Genomic DNA, 18188 nt, shown 5'->3' with positions numbered 1-18188 from the left:
AAAAGTTGTTTATGATTATTTAAATTGCATACAAACACCGAAACATAAAAACGTAATTGAAATACGAAATCATTCTAGCAGATCGTTCACGTATAAGATCAATATGTTTACTTTCAACTAATTCCTTAATTTGATAAAGCTTCACTGGAACGAATGCTTGGCAATGTATATATTTGAAGCATCAAAGAAAGCTCCGGGTAATGGGTAAGATAACTGGTTCATCTTTACTTGACAGATATTACACCAGTTAAGGTTTTCCTTAAGTAACTTACTCAATCGACTCCGTAAGAAGTACTGGGTAAGCATAAGCTCATTGTTACACTGTTAAAACTGGTAGAAAAACGTGTAAGAACGTTTCGCGAGCATAATGAATGGCATTTACAATCTTCAAATAAATTATACATTTTTTATGAAATCAGATCTTGGAACATGTGTCCTATAAGTAATTTTAATGTGATTGGAAAATTTCAGTAAATATGATTGAAATCTTCATTTTTATTAATTATTTTTACAAGGCTATGATGTCTATTCTATCGGGATAAATCTATTTTGAAATATTACCTAGTCAAAAGTAAAAACAGGAAGTAGCCAGCAGTTTGTCAATTATATTTTCGTTTTCATCTCCTGTTAGTCATTAGTCCCGCTATCGATGTAAAATTTACATATATTTGTTTGATCAAAGCATTGAAGTTTTATTTTGTTATCATGCTTTACTTAATACAACATGTTGCCACTTTTTAAAGACGAGAAACACATCATTAAGCATCCCAATATTTCAAGTTTCATTTGATAGAAATTCATGTGATCATGGACTGTGAAATAGACGGGTAGAAAATAAGCCATGCAAGTGTATACATGGCAATTTCTGGCGGATTTGATAAAGGATATAGCAACAAATGTAATTAAGATTAAGTGTCGATACTGGTTAATTAGCCTGATAGTCCATTGTCATAACCCATTTTCCAATTTTGGGAACGGACACATGCAGTCTGAATATGACCTAGACACGGATGTCGTTGATGAAGCAGCAGACTATTACCTACTCACTTGGTATACCTATTCTTTTTTTCAAATGTATATGATATAAGTATAGGTTGTACATAATTTGTCTCCTATTTATCGAGTAAGAATGTCGATATAGAATATTTGAATGCCATTTTCCCCTTGTTGTTATATATATGAATAGACTGACTCGCAACCAAGTAACCACTGATGATTGACGGATTATAAGGAATGGAAACAGAATAGCTATATGTGAGAAAAGGAATACATTAAGGTCTTTAAAAGCATTTTGGACCATGGTTGAATGATCAACTTATAGAAGTATATTTTATTTCAAAATAAATAAGCTTTTACAAAAAGGCACAACTTTTTTTTTAAATTAAAGTATAATTATTAAGAAGAAAGACTGGCTTTTAAAAGTGGTCTCTTAATTGTTAAGTTGCTAGTTATCATACCTTACAAGCCTTTCTCGCTTTTAAATAAAATTATTGTCACTTTTAATGATAAATGTGTTTATTTTCAAAAACAGAAATGCTGGTTACAGTATATGTAGATAAGCGAAGATTTGATGCCACACCACAATGTATAAATGAACTATTTTATACAAATAACCATATGTTATTTTAAGCTTATAATCGTCAGTTAAATATTGTAACAGCCGGCAGTATGATCCGTGTTTTATGCCTTGGCTATAAGCTACTCTTATGGAATTCATGCACATCGTTACATCTTGATTAGTATAGAAACTTAATTTGTATTCCTGGAGATCTTCATGTAAACGTTTGTGAAATGTTAAATCAAAGTATTGTCATTATACAGAAGATCAATATGATTTGCAATCAGTAGGTAGATTTTTGTTTTGTTTTTGTTTTGTAAGGTGTGTCAGCAAAACATTTCGATGTCAATATATATTAAAAACCACTCATTACTGTGCCCTTTGGTGACTTACATATTGAACAGCAGTATGTTGTTTATTTATCGATATCAATAAATACTACTACCTGTGACTTAGATAAATAGAACCAATAACACGTTTAGCTCATGATTACTAAACAATTTCACATATTAATTTTGGTCCGAGAAAAATGCGAAATCGAAAGTTCAATATTTTTCTCTCTCTCTACTCAAAATATGCAAGACACACATGCACATAGGCGTACGTCATACACAACCGTTTTTCTATGAACATTATAATGAGATTGTGTTTTATTGTATTCCTAATCATTTAGTTAAAAAAAATGTATCATGTCCCAAACTTCAAATGTCTATAGTGGAGTATAAGTACATTGTTTCGTTACGGTGAAGAACAAGTGAGGTGATTCATGTCATTCGGCATAACATATCGAATTAATCTGTTAGCACGCGACTACGATTATCAGTAAATAGAAAAGTTACGTAGGAGTAGTTTAATAATTAAGAACGATATATCATTTCGGCATGTTTTCATATCTGTTCATATTTAATATGAAACGTTAGACACTTCTTATCTTACCAAATGTTAAGTTCCCACTAATAACTAACGGACATATAGGACTTAAAGAGAGCCAGGGAAAAATGCCTTCATTTCTGTTGTTGCTAATTGGGGTAACAGTAATAGATTTTTCGAATGCCTGGAAAAGTGTTGAAGAATTACATAACTTGCAGACAAAACTCGGGAAAATCAGTCAACTGTCTCTGCTGGTCACAGTCAATGACACCTGGGACCCAAGGTATTTAACAGTGTGTTACTGTTTATATAAACCATTCTATTATTTGTATAAATGCATGAACATATATTTCTACATCATCATAGTCGTCGTCGTCGTTGTAGTCATCGTAGTCGTAGTCGTCGTAGTAGTCGTAGTAGTCGTCGTCTCGTATCCCAGTTATTTAAGCGACGTATATGGCATAATTCAGTCATGAAAGAATCAATGTTTTATCAGGATTTCAACCTCATTGACCATCCGATACGCCTGGAAAAATCATATCAATATCAATTACCGTACACTTTGTACAGCGACTTTAGACAGCGGGAAGAATACTCTATTACACGTTTTTCCACTGTTGCGTGAAATTGGTTTAATGACAACGATTCTGTCATGTCTGGAATAAACGTGATGGAGGATGAGGCGGGACACGCCAGTCTTAGAATTGAGGATCTGGAGAAATTCGATTTTCTGATGTAATTCTAAGAAGCACACATATCCAATTAGTTTTACCACGATGTGTGAAGAATGAGTCGGTTCGCTAAAATATGGTCATTTCTGTACATTTGACTTGGATATAAAGAAAATATTACATTATTACCTATTACCTAGACAATCATTTCCCCTATACTGTTTACGCGTGCATTGTTCAACTTTCTGTTTAAATGGTATTCATATGTCTACCGTGTTTGCCATTTAATAAAACCATTATAAAATTGATCTTTATTACAAGTGTAAACAAAACGCTCACAGAAAGAAACATGGCACTACCATGTTGTATTTAAGATAAGACCTGAAATGAGGGTATAAAACATGTCGCCTGCTCGCTTACTTCTTCACAACACCTCTGAACGGAAATAACCTTCACATAAGAATGATAACACAAACTTGGATAGTCAGCAACATGGTTATTTTATATATATAAATAGTATTGGATTGCTTTTCATAAGGTTGTGATTGTGATGATGACTGGCTATTTTGTCAAACATATTGTTTCTTAAAAAGTCATTTTGTTTTCATCTGCATCTTGACACTCTTGATATAAATACAGTCTAGATGGAAGCTTTTTAATTTGTTTCTGATTCCACCAATTCTACCCTAATCTAATATTTCATAAATAATATCGGTGACTTTTTACCGTTCACACTTTATTATATATCATTATGTATTAGTTTATGATTTTTTTGAACAGAATATATACCGTCATACATCATTACAGCCTGAAGGAGTGACTGACAGTGTGCACATGAATATCTTCGTGATTTGAACAAGCCACATGTAATACTCGTCTGTCTGTGAATCTGAAGTGATCTATATAAATAAAATGAAAACATATCAAATCGGAGGATGTGTTGAACGATTACGTGTTCTGCTCTGGATTAAGCAGTGTCATTTTTTATTATTTAGATCATATGCTATTGACAAACCTTTCCGCGGAGTTTAGCGAGTATAATCATTAAACCGCACATATATAGATATATCATAGGGCATGCGTCATACTAGGAAATGCACTAGAAATATTATTATTATTCGGTGTCGTTCTTATACATTGATGTTTGTTCACAAGATAATAATTTACCCTCTTAACGAAGTGCTGGGGTATATTGATTCTCCCTTTAGTGCGCTTTAGCTGTTTAGTTTCCTTTTTGTTTAGTAACAATGCATACTTATTTTCAGATTTCTTGGTATTTGATATAATTTATAATCAATATTTCCATTATTGATTCTTTATATATTATATATTTTATATCTTTTTTATATATTTTCGTTATTGGAATATTGCAGCGGGTGCATTGAGACTATAAAAACGCCACCTTTAACATTAGGGAAGCGATTTGGGAAGATCGAGGTGGGAACATGCGACTACGGAGCCATCACTGTCAGTATGATGAAGGCTGGCAATGGACGAGATGCAATGGTAGGTGTTTGTGTTCTTTTTTTTATGTAAAGAGATATTTTGTATATTGAATAATTTACAATATGAATTGTCACGTCACGGCTGGACAAATATAACAATATGCATATGATGAACGTGTCTATATGGCACGAATAAAATCTGAATAAATTGGAATTCTGGTCTATAATGTATGTATATGAAGAATGATTATAAACAGGAAAAATGGAATTAGAAATCGTATAAAAACGTAATTTCAATAAATGTGGAAGCTAAAAAGAGAATATCACATGTATGCAAATCAATTCAATGTTTTTGGTCACGTTTTGGTAAAAGTATAACCTTTTAACTTTGAAAGATTGATTTGTTTGACATGTAATTGAAATTGATATACACATTGTAATTTAATAGCGAGAACCAGGAAAGACCAGCAAAAAGACAAAGTATGATGTATTTCCAGATGAATAAGAAATTAATGCTGTTGAATGAAATATGAATAATAAATAAGAAAAATTACAATTATTTATATCGATTGAACATGATAATGTATGTTGTCCCATGAAAAACAAGGAAGTATTTGATATTCAGAGCGTTTAAACAAAGGAATATTTGGGAATTTATCATTACATTTATGACATGAAAGTATCAACATGTGGCAGAAAGCCAAAAACATATTGAGATCAAGGAACGTCTAGAACGTCTAGATCATATTAAGTGGCATGTGTTTATGGTAACAAGAAAAATGTCATAAATCATTTGTTAAGATTATATTTTGTTTTAACTTAATCTTCGTTGATAGTAAACAAAATATACTTCATTTTACCTCATCTAATTTTCAAAACATTCACAGACGTTATCCTTTCTATTATTATCAGAAAAAATATATCAGTGTTGCGAACCTAGTATACATGGGATATGTTAAACGCATTTATTGCTTGTTCATTCGTGATGTATTTAGTACTGAGAAGGACTTTGCTATCTCATCAATAAACAAATAATTGAAAAATACCCCCTTTATGATTTTGATCAATCTTTATTTCGATATTTCGACCGATGTCCCAATAATTGTGCCTTCTAGCCATTATTCTTTGCTGCGATATTTCATTGTGATGGAACTTCAAAATGAGTGACCAAATTATGTAATTCAACTAGCAGCTGCAAGGAATTGATAAATAAATATTTGCTTTTGCAGACTTTGGATGTCATGTTTGAATCGCACGTTATTGTGGACGCCGCCCACCCGGAATGCCGATTTAATTGGAACGGATCTTACCTTGTACCAACCGCAGAAAACCCAAAAAAATCTCTCCTACCTGGATGTTTTGTGATGGACTCGCGCGAGGGATATCACATGACATATTATTGGTTCCATCTTCTGGATTGGAATTTCTTATAAGAGTTATAAGAGATACTTTGTAATCAATGCGACATGATACACTAATTTCCTTTGTTTATTGAATTGACCACTTAAAAGAGTGATAACGTGAACGTGTATTGCATGATTATTTGAGAGAGCATCTTTGAAGGCAGCTTTAAATATTATTGATACTGAGAAATGTTTCGGAAAAAGAATGGGAAATGTAGTTATTATACTGTAGACGTACATATCTTTCCATAATGGAAGCATTTCGGTAATAGCTCATTGCTCTAGTCTTCTGAAAGGTTGGGGTTAATCAACTTACGTAACTAAATAACAAAAACTAGGAACGCAGATTGTCACCAAAAAAAAAAAAAAACATAATTATTTATCTTCACGAAATAGGAAAGTTCGAACAATAAACTAAATACCCACATACTAAATCAGTAAGTATACCGCCAATGATATATCATTTCTTCAACATTTTGTGAAAAAGTCAAATTTTGTGAAGAAATGAAATTGTGAATGCTTTCAAAATCATATAGCGTATAGATAGTTTTATCACTTACCATAACCCTGCTGAAATATCCAAACTTTACTACCATTTTTGCAAAATATTGATTTTCGGCTTTGATGTATGTCAGCCAAATGGCTCGTTGAACGGTAGTGGACATAACAGGCTACCCTCTATTACTCCGAACTTTAATGTACACATGTGCCTAGGATGTTTACTATAAGACTCTATCATATGTGGTCATGTAGGATAGGGATATTCCACCCGAGGGGTCACAAAATGTGGTAAAACCCGAGGCTCCGCCGAGGGTTTTACCACATTTTGTGACCCAGAGGGTGGAATATCCCTATCCTACATGAACCACATATGATTGAGTATTTTTCTCTCATTCCCCAACCTAAAATATGCAAAAATAGGCACTATCTGTCGATAGCTTTCTCAGATAGACGCCATTTTTTCTCAATCCAAACTTTTTTTCTACTGCATATAATAAAAAAAGAACAGCGCCAATCGATTTACCATATCCCATATATGCAAACTGTGTTTGCTGTTCTAAAAACGAAGGAAACCATTCATTTCCACAGTCTAATGTTGTTTCAGCAGCCCTGTCATTGCAAGCGAAGCCAAATCACTTGATGTCGGCCAAGCTAGTGTGTCCTTTCGCGTGAAAATATAGTTCCATGTTTTATTAATAAAAAACAATAAAAGAACGTGTTTTTTTACATAATTTATATCATAAATAAAAAAAAAATATTATCTGATTACATATCTTAATTCAATGTATAGTTTACAAATCTATAGATAGATCTACTTTCGGTTCGGCGACCTACTTTTGTATCATTGCGCGCGCGTGGCTATCCTACACCGGAAGCGAGGTCATACACACACAGCAAGCATGGGTGTATTTACCTGGACAGACCAGTATGATACCGGTAGGGATGAGAGAATACGATTTCTTACATGGCCGATAGTGACTTTACATTTATTTTTTAGTAGATAGCTTCTATGTCCATGATTTGAAATTTACATTCAAAACGTTTCTATCCTATTTATAAAAACACGTCCGGCGGAAACTAATACAGTGCCGTTCCCATAATGAGAGATAGGGATGTTTCATGAATTATCAGAAACGAATGCCGCAACCTTAAGATCAAAACGTTGCTGTTGCTGATGATACTTGGCGGAATATCCTATAATCATCCATGGGGGATATATTCTATGGTCAGCCTTCCCATCTCATAAGGAAATATCTAAACAATACCGTTAAAAATCGAACTGATGAAAGAAAAATTTTGACTCCCCAGCTACCTACCAATCAAAAGTAATCAACAATGATCGTTTGGCGATATCAAATATGCTATTAAAGCAGAAGCCTTCCCTTACTCTGCGTAAAGCCTGGACAGATTGGACAAGAACACAGTTTCTAGAAATTCGTTCTGGGTAAAAGTGAGGACAGACATACCCTTGGGACAGTGCTCAAATCTTTTTAACGTGTCAGGTACCAGTAAATCGAAAACATTTAATTCCATGATAAAAGCATAAGACGTTACTATTGTTCAATTGTTCCTTGGGCGTGAACATTCTGGAGCACAACACAGTGTTCTCTGAAGCATTATTTGGCGAACGACTGCCGTACCTGACGGTACATATATCGTTATCACTAAGAGTAGACTTCACAGTATTTCCTACTGTGACCAGAAAAAAGGGACTATTTGAAGTTGATGAGCATAGCCTTGCCTATTGGTAACATTTTGGACACAGCAGGAACTTTTCCACTAAGCGATAATGATGCGTAGATTCCAAAACCATCATGGATAGTCTATCCTGGCTGGAGAAAGATGACAATGTCGTTGTTGATAAAGGGTTTTGGAATATTTTGCCAGTTTTGAATCACGTCGTTCGACAGCAAAGGTGCCGTCTGTTCTAAAACCTAGGCAGACACAACATAACCGTGATAGATCCATAACTAAATCCAGATGGAAAGTGGAGTTATATCAAGGTCAATTCAAACAATGGCTGTTTTTCAAAACACAAATTGCCTCCAAATATATGATGAACTAGTCATAATATTAACAGCCTGCCTCAATGGAATCCGAGACCAATATATGTTAAAGCAACACAGCGAGACGCAAAGGAAAGGTCACTGGCTGACCAAATGAAAGTGCGCCTTAGGGTATAGAACACCGTAGCTCAGCGTGTGAAAGACGAGCCAGAATAACCAGAAGGACCAAGTCACTATTTGCAAACTAAATGCCACTACAAATAATTGTGACTTTCCAAAGTTAGACATGGAATACTTTTAGACACTATCCTGTGGCACATACCAAAACGCACTGGCAGCTGGCTACATAAGTGAACACCTAAATGATGATTGTGACTAAGAGATCTGGATCTATCGGCACTCGCAGGACATTTTGAGATGTCAGATCCATTCGAGGGGTATACGAGCAGTGTAAAATACAATGTTTGGATCCGGCATGGCAGCGCCGACACCATTAAACCCATAAAGGAATATTACTACCCGTGTGAACTTATGGACAGACAATCATGGGAGTATGTGCCTACGTAGCCAGTATCCTACACTATTTAGGATACTACATACATTTGCAAACCATCAAGCCTTTGCATCAAAAAGTCAAATGGTTTGAGACAAACTTCAAGTAATGTAGATTTCACTAGCAACCGTCATCATCCAGGTATAAGGTACGGATAACTTGGACAATTAGAACTACGATGTAGACCACCACTGACATGGCCAATCAGATTCTAGGACGATGGGCCATTTTTTTTTATTACAGATTAGATGGTAAATGTGTAAACCAACATGAATCTATCATGTAGCGTTCTTGGCAAATATTGATTTAAGCAGTTGTAAGAACATCTAATATTTGTGATTATCAGGGAACATGACGGTCATTTTGAAAGTGGCTAATTGCCACTTTAGAACTTTAAAGGGTTATTAGTGTAGGTGTCAGTCCCTGTGCTCCAATAAATCCAAGTACAAACATTTAATTACAGTTCCCTTTACAATGTTTAATGAAAAACAGATTTCCCCTTTACTAGTTTTTCCATTTAAAATTTCACAAAAGAAATCTTGACAATCAATTTCAATTACTTTGCACAAAACTCCCTATTACTATTTGATTATTTTTAACACATTTTTACGAATTTACTGCAATAGGAAGTTGTATTCTTGACGTTCAGAAAGTTACGGTTAACGTAAAAAGAGCTTGTTCGTACTTGAAATCCATCACATCTTTATCTCCTGTTCCTAATGAATTCAAAAGTGTAACTACTTGTTTCGAATATATTATATCTATGTTAATAGTAACACGTGTGTGTTTAGTTTCTCCAAAAAGGTCTTGTAGCATTCTCCCCCCCCCCCCCCCCCCCCCCCCCCTTTTTTTTTTTTTTAGCTCGCCAACAGTCGTACATTTAAAGGAATTGAGAGTCAGGTTTAGAATTGGTTCATCTCCTAATAGCTCCAGGTAGTATTGGGATCCGTAAAATAATTACTGCTTAGAGTGTGTTAGTGTATGATGTTTTAAGAATGTTTTCCCAAGCTAGGAACATATCGTGATTCCAGGCTATTAGTTTCACAGATCGGTAATAGTTCGAACACAAGCACTGCTGTTAACATTAGACTCGACCAGTCAATACCCCTGTTACACTTCCTTCTGATACCATGTTATTGTTAACATACAACATTTTGTTATTGAAAAACCACCTGATTTATCAAACAGTGGTCTTGACAAATATAAATCTACGTCCAAAATGGGTTCAGAATATACTCAGAATGAGGACTAGGGTGGCGACAGCGCTAGCAGAAGGCATGTCAACCAGCATCGGACACGTCGGACATACAACAGAACTGATAACTTACATAGCCCATGTTAAAATAAAGCACTAATTTTAATATAAACACTTTTGTTAATACACGATACATCTTTTGATATGTAACACTGTTGTCAATATACAATAGTCCTGTTAAATTTCGACTTGTTTATACATACTGTTGTTAACATGTCATAGCTACATTTCATTAAGTCTAACAAATGTGTTTAAAGTTAGTTATAATGATTTCGCTATGTAAAAATCCACAAAAGTCATCTCTTCCATATAGTTTCAGTGAAAATGTCAGAGAATGTATTGTATTATCTGCTATGTTCATATAATCAATAATAATATGCATTTGTCCTTCCATATTATTATTGTTGTTGTTAATGTCGAAAAACCAGCAATGGAGTTTGTATAGGTGATTGAAATTTCGATACGTAGAGATCGAGTGGTTTCTACCTATTCTGGTAATGAATTCTAGTATGTGTATTATGACATATTGTAATATTGTTAGTTATTGTATGCTATACACAGTGTTTACTTACATACAGCTTAGACTCATGAGGTGGTAGATTTAACGAAATCCAAAATAATGCTTTAAAAATAAGATACCATGTTTTAAAATGTGAATGCAATAAAGCGGTCTAATCCGATTGATATCAGAAATCAAGTGTCTTGGGATGGGAATAGGAAAGAATGCAAGTATTTTAACTCTAGTAATTTGATTAAAAGCACAATAACAGAACTACCTCCCTTAAGCATCGACAAATATATGGAGCACACATTATTACTATTGTATAAAGTTAATTACAGATACACGGTTGAATTATGAATAATTTACTGGTCCTGCTAAATTAACTTCCAAGTAAATAAACGCTACATTGCGTTGATAAATAAGTGATATGAATTTTAATAACACGAGAGCGATAGAACACATTGTTAATGAATATTTTAAAGATTCGCAGATGTCGTAGGTTATATTACCTTTTGTCTAAACACATTACTACAAAACCTATTTCGTGGCCACTTGATTAAATATTTAGAACAACAGTCTTTAAATAACATGATGGAGTACTGTTAAATTAATTACAATATTCGATAACGGCTGGTTCTCTTTTGAATACAATTTTTAAAAGCCGGACTTGAACTATACCTGCAACGTGTACAATGTGTGTACAATGTTATTGTATAGCAATGAAGTAATGAAGCAGACCTAAAGCAATAAGATAGGGATAACTTGAACTGGAAGTATCATGCTCTCCTGCTAAGGAATGTGTATGGGAAAAGATGAAATATGTATGGGGAAAGATGAAATATGTATGGGGAAAGATGGAATATGTATGGGGAAAGATGAAATATGTATGGGGAACGATGGAATATGTATGGGGAAAGATGAAATATGTATGGGGAAAGATGGAATATGTATGGGGAATGATGGAATATGTATGGGGAAAGATGAAATATGTATGGGGAAAGATGGAATATGTATGGGGAATGATGGAATATGTATGGGGAAAAATGGAATATGTATGGGGAAAGATTGAATATGTATGGGAATGATGGAATATGTATGGGGAAAGATGGAATATGTATGGGAATGATGGAATATGTATGGGAATGATGGAATATGTATGGGAATGATGGAATATGTATGGGGAATGATGGAATATGTATGGGGAAAGATGGAATATGTATGGGGAAAGATGGAATATGTATGGGAAAGATGGAATATGTATGGGAAAGATGGAATATGTATGGGAATGATGGAATATGTATGGGGAAAGATGGAATATGTATGGGAAAGATGGAATATGTATGGGGAAAGATGGAATATGTATGGGGAAAGATGGAATATGTATGGGGAAAGATGGAATATGTATGGGAATGATGGAATATGTATGGGAATGATGGAATATGTATGGGAATGATGGAATATGTATGGGAATGATGGAATATGTATGGGAAAGATGGAATATGTATGGGAATGATGGAATATGTATGGGAATGATGGAATATGTATGGGGAAAGATGGAATATGTATGGGAATGATGGAATATGTATGGGAATGATGGAATATGTATGGGAATGATGGAATATGTATGGGGAATGATGGAATATGTATGGGAATGATGGAATATGTATGGGAATGATGGAATATGTATGGGGAAAGATGGAATATGTATGGGAATGATGGAATATGTATGGGGAAAGATGGAATATGTATGGGGAAAGATGGAATATGTATGGGGAAAGATGGAATATGTATGGGGAAAGATGGAATATGTATGGGAAAGATGGAATATGTATGAGGAAAGATGGAATATGTATGGGCAAAGATGGAATATGTATGGGCAAAGATGGAATATGTATGGAAAGATGGAATATGTATGGGGAAAGATGGAATATGTATGGGGAAAGATGGAATATGTATGGGAATGATGGAATATATATGGGGAATGATGGAATATGTATGGGGAATGATGGAATATGTATGGGGAAAGATGAAATATGTATGGGAAATATGGAATATGTATGGGAATGATGGAATATATATGGGAATGATGGAATATATATGGGGAATGATGGAATATGTATGGGAATGATGGAATATGTATGGGAAAGATGGAATATGTATGGGAATGATGGAATATGTATGGGAATGATGGAATATGTATGGGGAATGATGGAATATGTATGGGGAATGATGGAATATGTATGGAGAAAGATGGAATATGTATGGGAAAAGATGGAATATGTATGGGAATGATGGAATATGTATGGGGAAAGATGGAATATGTATGGGAATGATGGAATATATATGGGCAAAGATGGAATATGTATGGGAATGATGGAATATGTATGGGGAATGATGGAATATGTATGGGGAAAGATGGAATATATATGGGCAAAGATGGAATATGTATGCGAATGATGGAATATGTATGGGGAAAGATGGAATATATATGGGCAAAGATGGAATATGTATGGGAATGATGGAATATGTATGGAGAAAGATGGAATATGTATGGGAAAAGATGGAATATGTATGGGGAAAGCAAAGATGACTTACAGTACACTGAAAATTTTAAACAAATCAATAGTATTAATAGAAAATAAAAAAAAAATGAGCTAGAGGACGAGGATATTTTGCAATTAAATTAATAACGAAGGCCGCAGGCCTGAGTTATTAATTAAAATTGCAAAATATCCGAGTCCGAGTTGTATATCCTGCAACAATACACGAGTCAAAGTTGATTATTTCTATTCTACCATGTACTGTTTAGTTCTTAGATCGACTTCTTTCTAATAGAAAAACAGCTAAGAAACCCCGAGAAAACCTTGTGATTTATTTCTTGAGTATTACATTATTTGTTGATGAAATATACAGGCAATACAGTACTACGATCAAGAGCATCTTTCATATGGCATTGATTTTGAAAATAAAAAAAAAGGGATAAAAAAAAAAAAAATGGGCCTCCGTAGGATTCGAACTCGCGTCGTGATAAAAATTAATGAAAAACTAACCCATTAGCCCACTAGGCTATGGTGACCTTAAATAAAACGGGTGAATATTAGAGATATAAAATTGTTACAGCCGTGACTCCCGACCGTGTATTATTGGCACGAGCGTGTATTATTGGAAAATAATACATGGTTTTAAACCAATCAAAACTAGCGTTGCATAGCAAACATGGTAGAATATCGAATAAAATCGCTATAAGTGATACATTGAAAATCAAAGACATATAGACATTGAGCTTTTTTTTAAATTTAAAGGGCATGATTTTTATCTTAACAAAAAATTAAAATCTTTGAAAAAATATGCAGATTGGCAACACCTGTTGAAAAAATTGTGAACTTCAACAGGCAAGAAATATTCAAAGCAAAAGAGTACAAAGGAAACAGATTTTCATTCATTATTATTCAAATATAACTAAAAATATATTTATACTCCAAAATCCCCAAAATCAACGATTTCTTTTAAAAGGCTGACATGAACATGACATGAAACAACATTGTAAACCTAGATACAACCTTTGATTACATCTAATTAGTTGACTCTAGTTACATCAGAGGGAAATTACTTATTGTATTGGCTTGTATAAAAATATCCCTGTATTTGTATCCCAGCAAATCACACAAGTCATATGGACATGCACCCGGTTGAGAAAACCATACATAAAAAGATGAAAAAAAACCCAAAAATATTGGCAAAGTTAAGTAGAAACCGGATGATTTGGTGCTAAAATAAGACATTATAGTAAATGTCATGCCAGTTATTTCAGGCGAGAAAACGTCGAATAAGGAAAATGGTCTAAATGTCATCAAAATAATGTTCCAGAAGCAATCTAAATCAAGTTCAGTGGTGAAATTGTCGCTATCCTTTGTTTTTCTAGATATAAATTTCCATTCATAAATAATATAAATTAACTCTTTTTAAATTAGATACTTGTAATAGCAATATTAGCGTCCAATTAATATATTATAGATATAGCATTATTCTATTACCCTATATATCTTTGGGTCCAGTTAATGTATCATAAATCCAGTATTATTCTGTTACAATACATATCTTTGTGCTGACACATGAGTAATAGTTTCGCAAGAGCATGGCTAAGAAAGACAAAAACTTAACTGTAATGAGCCTGTTGAATATTAAGCAGGATACCAAGATAAGAGAGAGCAAATGCATGCAGATGGATAAATGACCTTAGACATCAAAAATGATAGGCGTGTGGTAATACTGTGCAGTTACTTTTAGTGTCAAATCTATATGTCCTCGGAGTCACTGACGTATCCCACTGCATATTGACAGTAGTATGATATCGAAATTAAATCCCCTGCAGAATCGGAGACTATTTTCTGTTTGTTCACCTCAGGATACATTGAAGAGACCAAGGTTGAGCTACTGCCCCAACAGCAACACGTGTGATGTTTATCTTTATATCCAGACCTTTCCTTTCTGTAAATTGTGTGTGTTGATTGCATTTTGATTTAAACATATTTTTATTTGTAACTGAACTTTACAAAGGGATTGGGTACAAGTTATACAACTTATATAAAGCCCTTTCCCGATAGAATTACACATAATCATTACAACAAGATGGCATATTTACATATTGCATTTCCCGTATCCTCGTTATAACCATGACTTGTGCAGGGATCTTAAACCCATTAACACAAATACATAAATATAAAATTAGCATGTCTTAAAACATATCAGGATATCAACCCAATACTCAAGAAAAAAACTATTGAAAAACGACCCGAAAAAAACATGGTGATAAGAAAACTCTAAAATTGAAGTGGCAACTTCATTTTGATTTTTCAAAATTGTTTTAGCATTTCAACTTTCAAAATTTACCTAATATTTTTAAGCAATTCACTAATAAGGAAACCCATGAAACACTGTTTTCTCCAATGTTATATGCCATTATTGTCGTCAATCTAACTTCCAAATTGAATTACTAGAGTATTGACACAGACAACATTTGACGAGGCGGTCTGTTACTTTACTTATTTATTTATCTATTTATTTGTCTGTTTATTCAATTTTCTTGTTTGTATATGCACATTGAGTGTGTGACTCATAGCCTATGCTTTGTCAGCTTAATATGAATGTATAATACAACATGAATTCATTACAAAGTACAAATCGCTATATAACATCGCAGCCAGTAACTCCATCGAAGTATATCTAACTACGAAAATTGGGATTGCCTGCATTTAGTATCCCACGAAAAGTGCACACGATAGGTTTGTTGAGGTGGGGCACGATAGAATAAGAATTTTGAAGGTTATTAACTGAAAATAATAATCTAAAAAATCCTACAACCTACTCTTGTTTTAAATTAAACATAATTACTCCATATCGGCGCTGTAGCATCTTTAAAATGACTTAAAACATACTTACACTTGACAAATTGACAAAAAGATGTCATTTGTATGAGACATACTATTTACTTTCCAGTATATTTTCATACACAGAGGGAAATTTCAAACGGATTTCATCTATTATTTTATGACGAGTGTTGTCGATGAAGTAGAAGATGTTTACTCTTCCAGAATAAATGGTCGGATTATCTTTGTGTTTTTCGGGACTATCTATTAAAAACTATATTTTGTTTACATTTTCATATCGTTAAAATGATTTTGAGTTGGAATTATATTTCATTATTATGATGGTATTCTTTGCTGGTTTTTCATCATAAGAAAACCAAATGTACTTATGATAACAAACAGAATATTGATATAGGCCTAACACATATCTAACGCTTACATACTTATAACACATTTTCATATTTGTTTGAAATCTTTTCTATTACTGGTATCAGTTCCCGTTTTTGTGTCGCGGTGGACATATAATTGAAGCCTTTTTCTTAAAAAGGCTCTGCTGAACAAAGAGAAGATACCGATTGTTCTAAACTTATGAAGTGAGTGATTGGGTCGACAACGCTAGGGTTCGAGGCCTTGGGGCAGGTCATTTGCTTACTATTATTTTGATGAATTGGTCCGGCGTTCCGTGTTAATGAAGACGCTCAACACGATGCTGGTAATGGAGGTGAAGTTGAACTGCATCTCGTGGGTTTGTCGACGCCAGTAATTGATCCTGTCGGAATCGGGAGGGAGAAAGCTTTATTTACCTTTGTCGGTTGAAAACTTGCAAGTCATCTGATGCCCCAGGTTTGTCCGCAATATTTGGATTGATGTTCGTCGCGGGACAATCTTAGCGGCCAATGCGGGAATCGTTCACCAGAGACAATGGAGGAGCGGCATTGAGATGGGAAAAAAGGAATGAAAAATGTGCCAATCTGTAATCGTCGGTCAGCTGTTTACTGGACAAATGATATTTGATCTGCGGGCTATTTTTTTATTGAAAAACGAGTGTTGGAAATGTAGGTTGCGAAGTGACACACCGAGCGTGTAGGTTGGGTTGGACTCCTCCAGGGCGTGATTAAACCCAGTGCAGTCTGCGGGTTGGAAGTGTACCTGTGTGATCGCAGACTTAACTTGTGCTTGTCATCTTGTAAACATTTGCACGCAGCTTTGTTAGCGATTGGAATACGTTGTAGATAAGTCATCATCGTACTGTCGAGGTATAACTTACGTCGTCAAATTACACAGGCATTCACTTTCGATTTGTGCTGAGAAAAATAAAGTTGATATAATGTTCATGAAATGTCTTGCTAACAATTTTTTTCACACTAAAAACCCAGTGTAACCATGCCAATTATGTAAATCATTGGTTCGAGACCAGATAATAAATTCACGTGACGAAAAGAACACATTCTTAGTATCTGTATTTAACTTATGTCGTAGTCAGTGATTATACAAAATAAAAATAAATTGTTTAATATTTAGTTAAAGTCGACCGTATCCTACTACAGCTATGACACAGCAAAGCTTACAGATAAATTTCATCTCAAGATGAAATGACTCACCTGTAATGTATACCGTATTTGATATAAGTTTAAATGGTCACCCTACCATGTCGTTTTATCTATGCATTCATACATGAAAGGACATTAAAAGTATCTGGTAATTTTGATTCGTGTCTTGCATTATACAATACTTTGTCATGCTAAATAGACACGTCATAGATTTTGAAGATATAAACTGATGACATTTTCTATGTAAGCAAACTACAGATGAATGCTGTCAATTCAAATTCTAGAAAAATAAAAACAAAAAAAAAGATTTGTGTTTGTTTACATTGTGGGGTGATGTCACCTTCACTTTTTTTATTTTGTGTCGGCTCCTTTGATTCCCCTTCTAGTTGTCGACTCTTTTATAATAGACGTAAGCACCTAAAACGTGGCGACAGATATATTATACATTCAAATTCTTGTAATATAAATGTAGTAACATTATCACTTTACCCATTCTTTCTATATGTAC

General features: G+C 34.1%; 1 protein-coding gene across 1 annotated transcript; it reads left to right on the top strand.

Moving 5' to 3' along the window:
• The first annotated feature begins 2512 nt into the window (after window positions 1–2512).
• Window positions 2513–6069, top strand: LOC117334081. Its single transcript, XM_033893519.1, has 3 exons — window positions 2513–2711; window positions 4473–4605; window positions 5774–6069. The coding sequence occupies exons 1-3, from the start codon at window positions 2557–2559 to the stop codon at window positions 5975–5977; spliced, it is 492 nt and encodes a 163-aa protein (XP_033749410.1). The 5' UTR covers window positions 2513–2556; the 3' UTR covers window positions 5978–6069.
• Window positions 6070–18188: the final 12119 nt, after the last annotated feature.

This window comes from Pecten maximus, chromosome 9, assembly GCF_902652985.1.
Source record: "Pecten maximus chromosome 9, xPecMax1.1, whole genome shotgun sequence".
Lineage (NCBI taxonomy): Eukaryota > Metazoa > Mollusca > Bivalvia > Pectinida > Pectinidae > Pecten > Pecten maximus.
This window is presented reverse-complemented; position numbering and strand designations above follow the sequence as displayed.

Bases quoted from the DNA above. Each gene is read 5' to 3' on its own strand.
- LOC117334081 (XM_033893519.1), top strand. From the start codon at position 2,557: ATGCCTTCATTTCTGTTGTTGCTAATTGGGGTAACAGTAATAGATTTT. The intron at 2,712-4,472 runs GTATTTAACAGT...GGAATATTGCAG, and splicing joins AATGACACCTGGGACCCAAG to CGGGTGCATTGAGACTATAA. The intron at 4,606-5,773 runs GTAGGTGTTTGT...TTGCTTTTGCAG, and splicing joins GCAATGGACGAGATGCAATG to ACTTTGGATGTCATGTTTGA.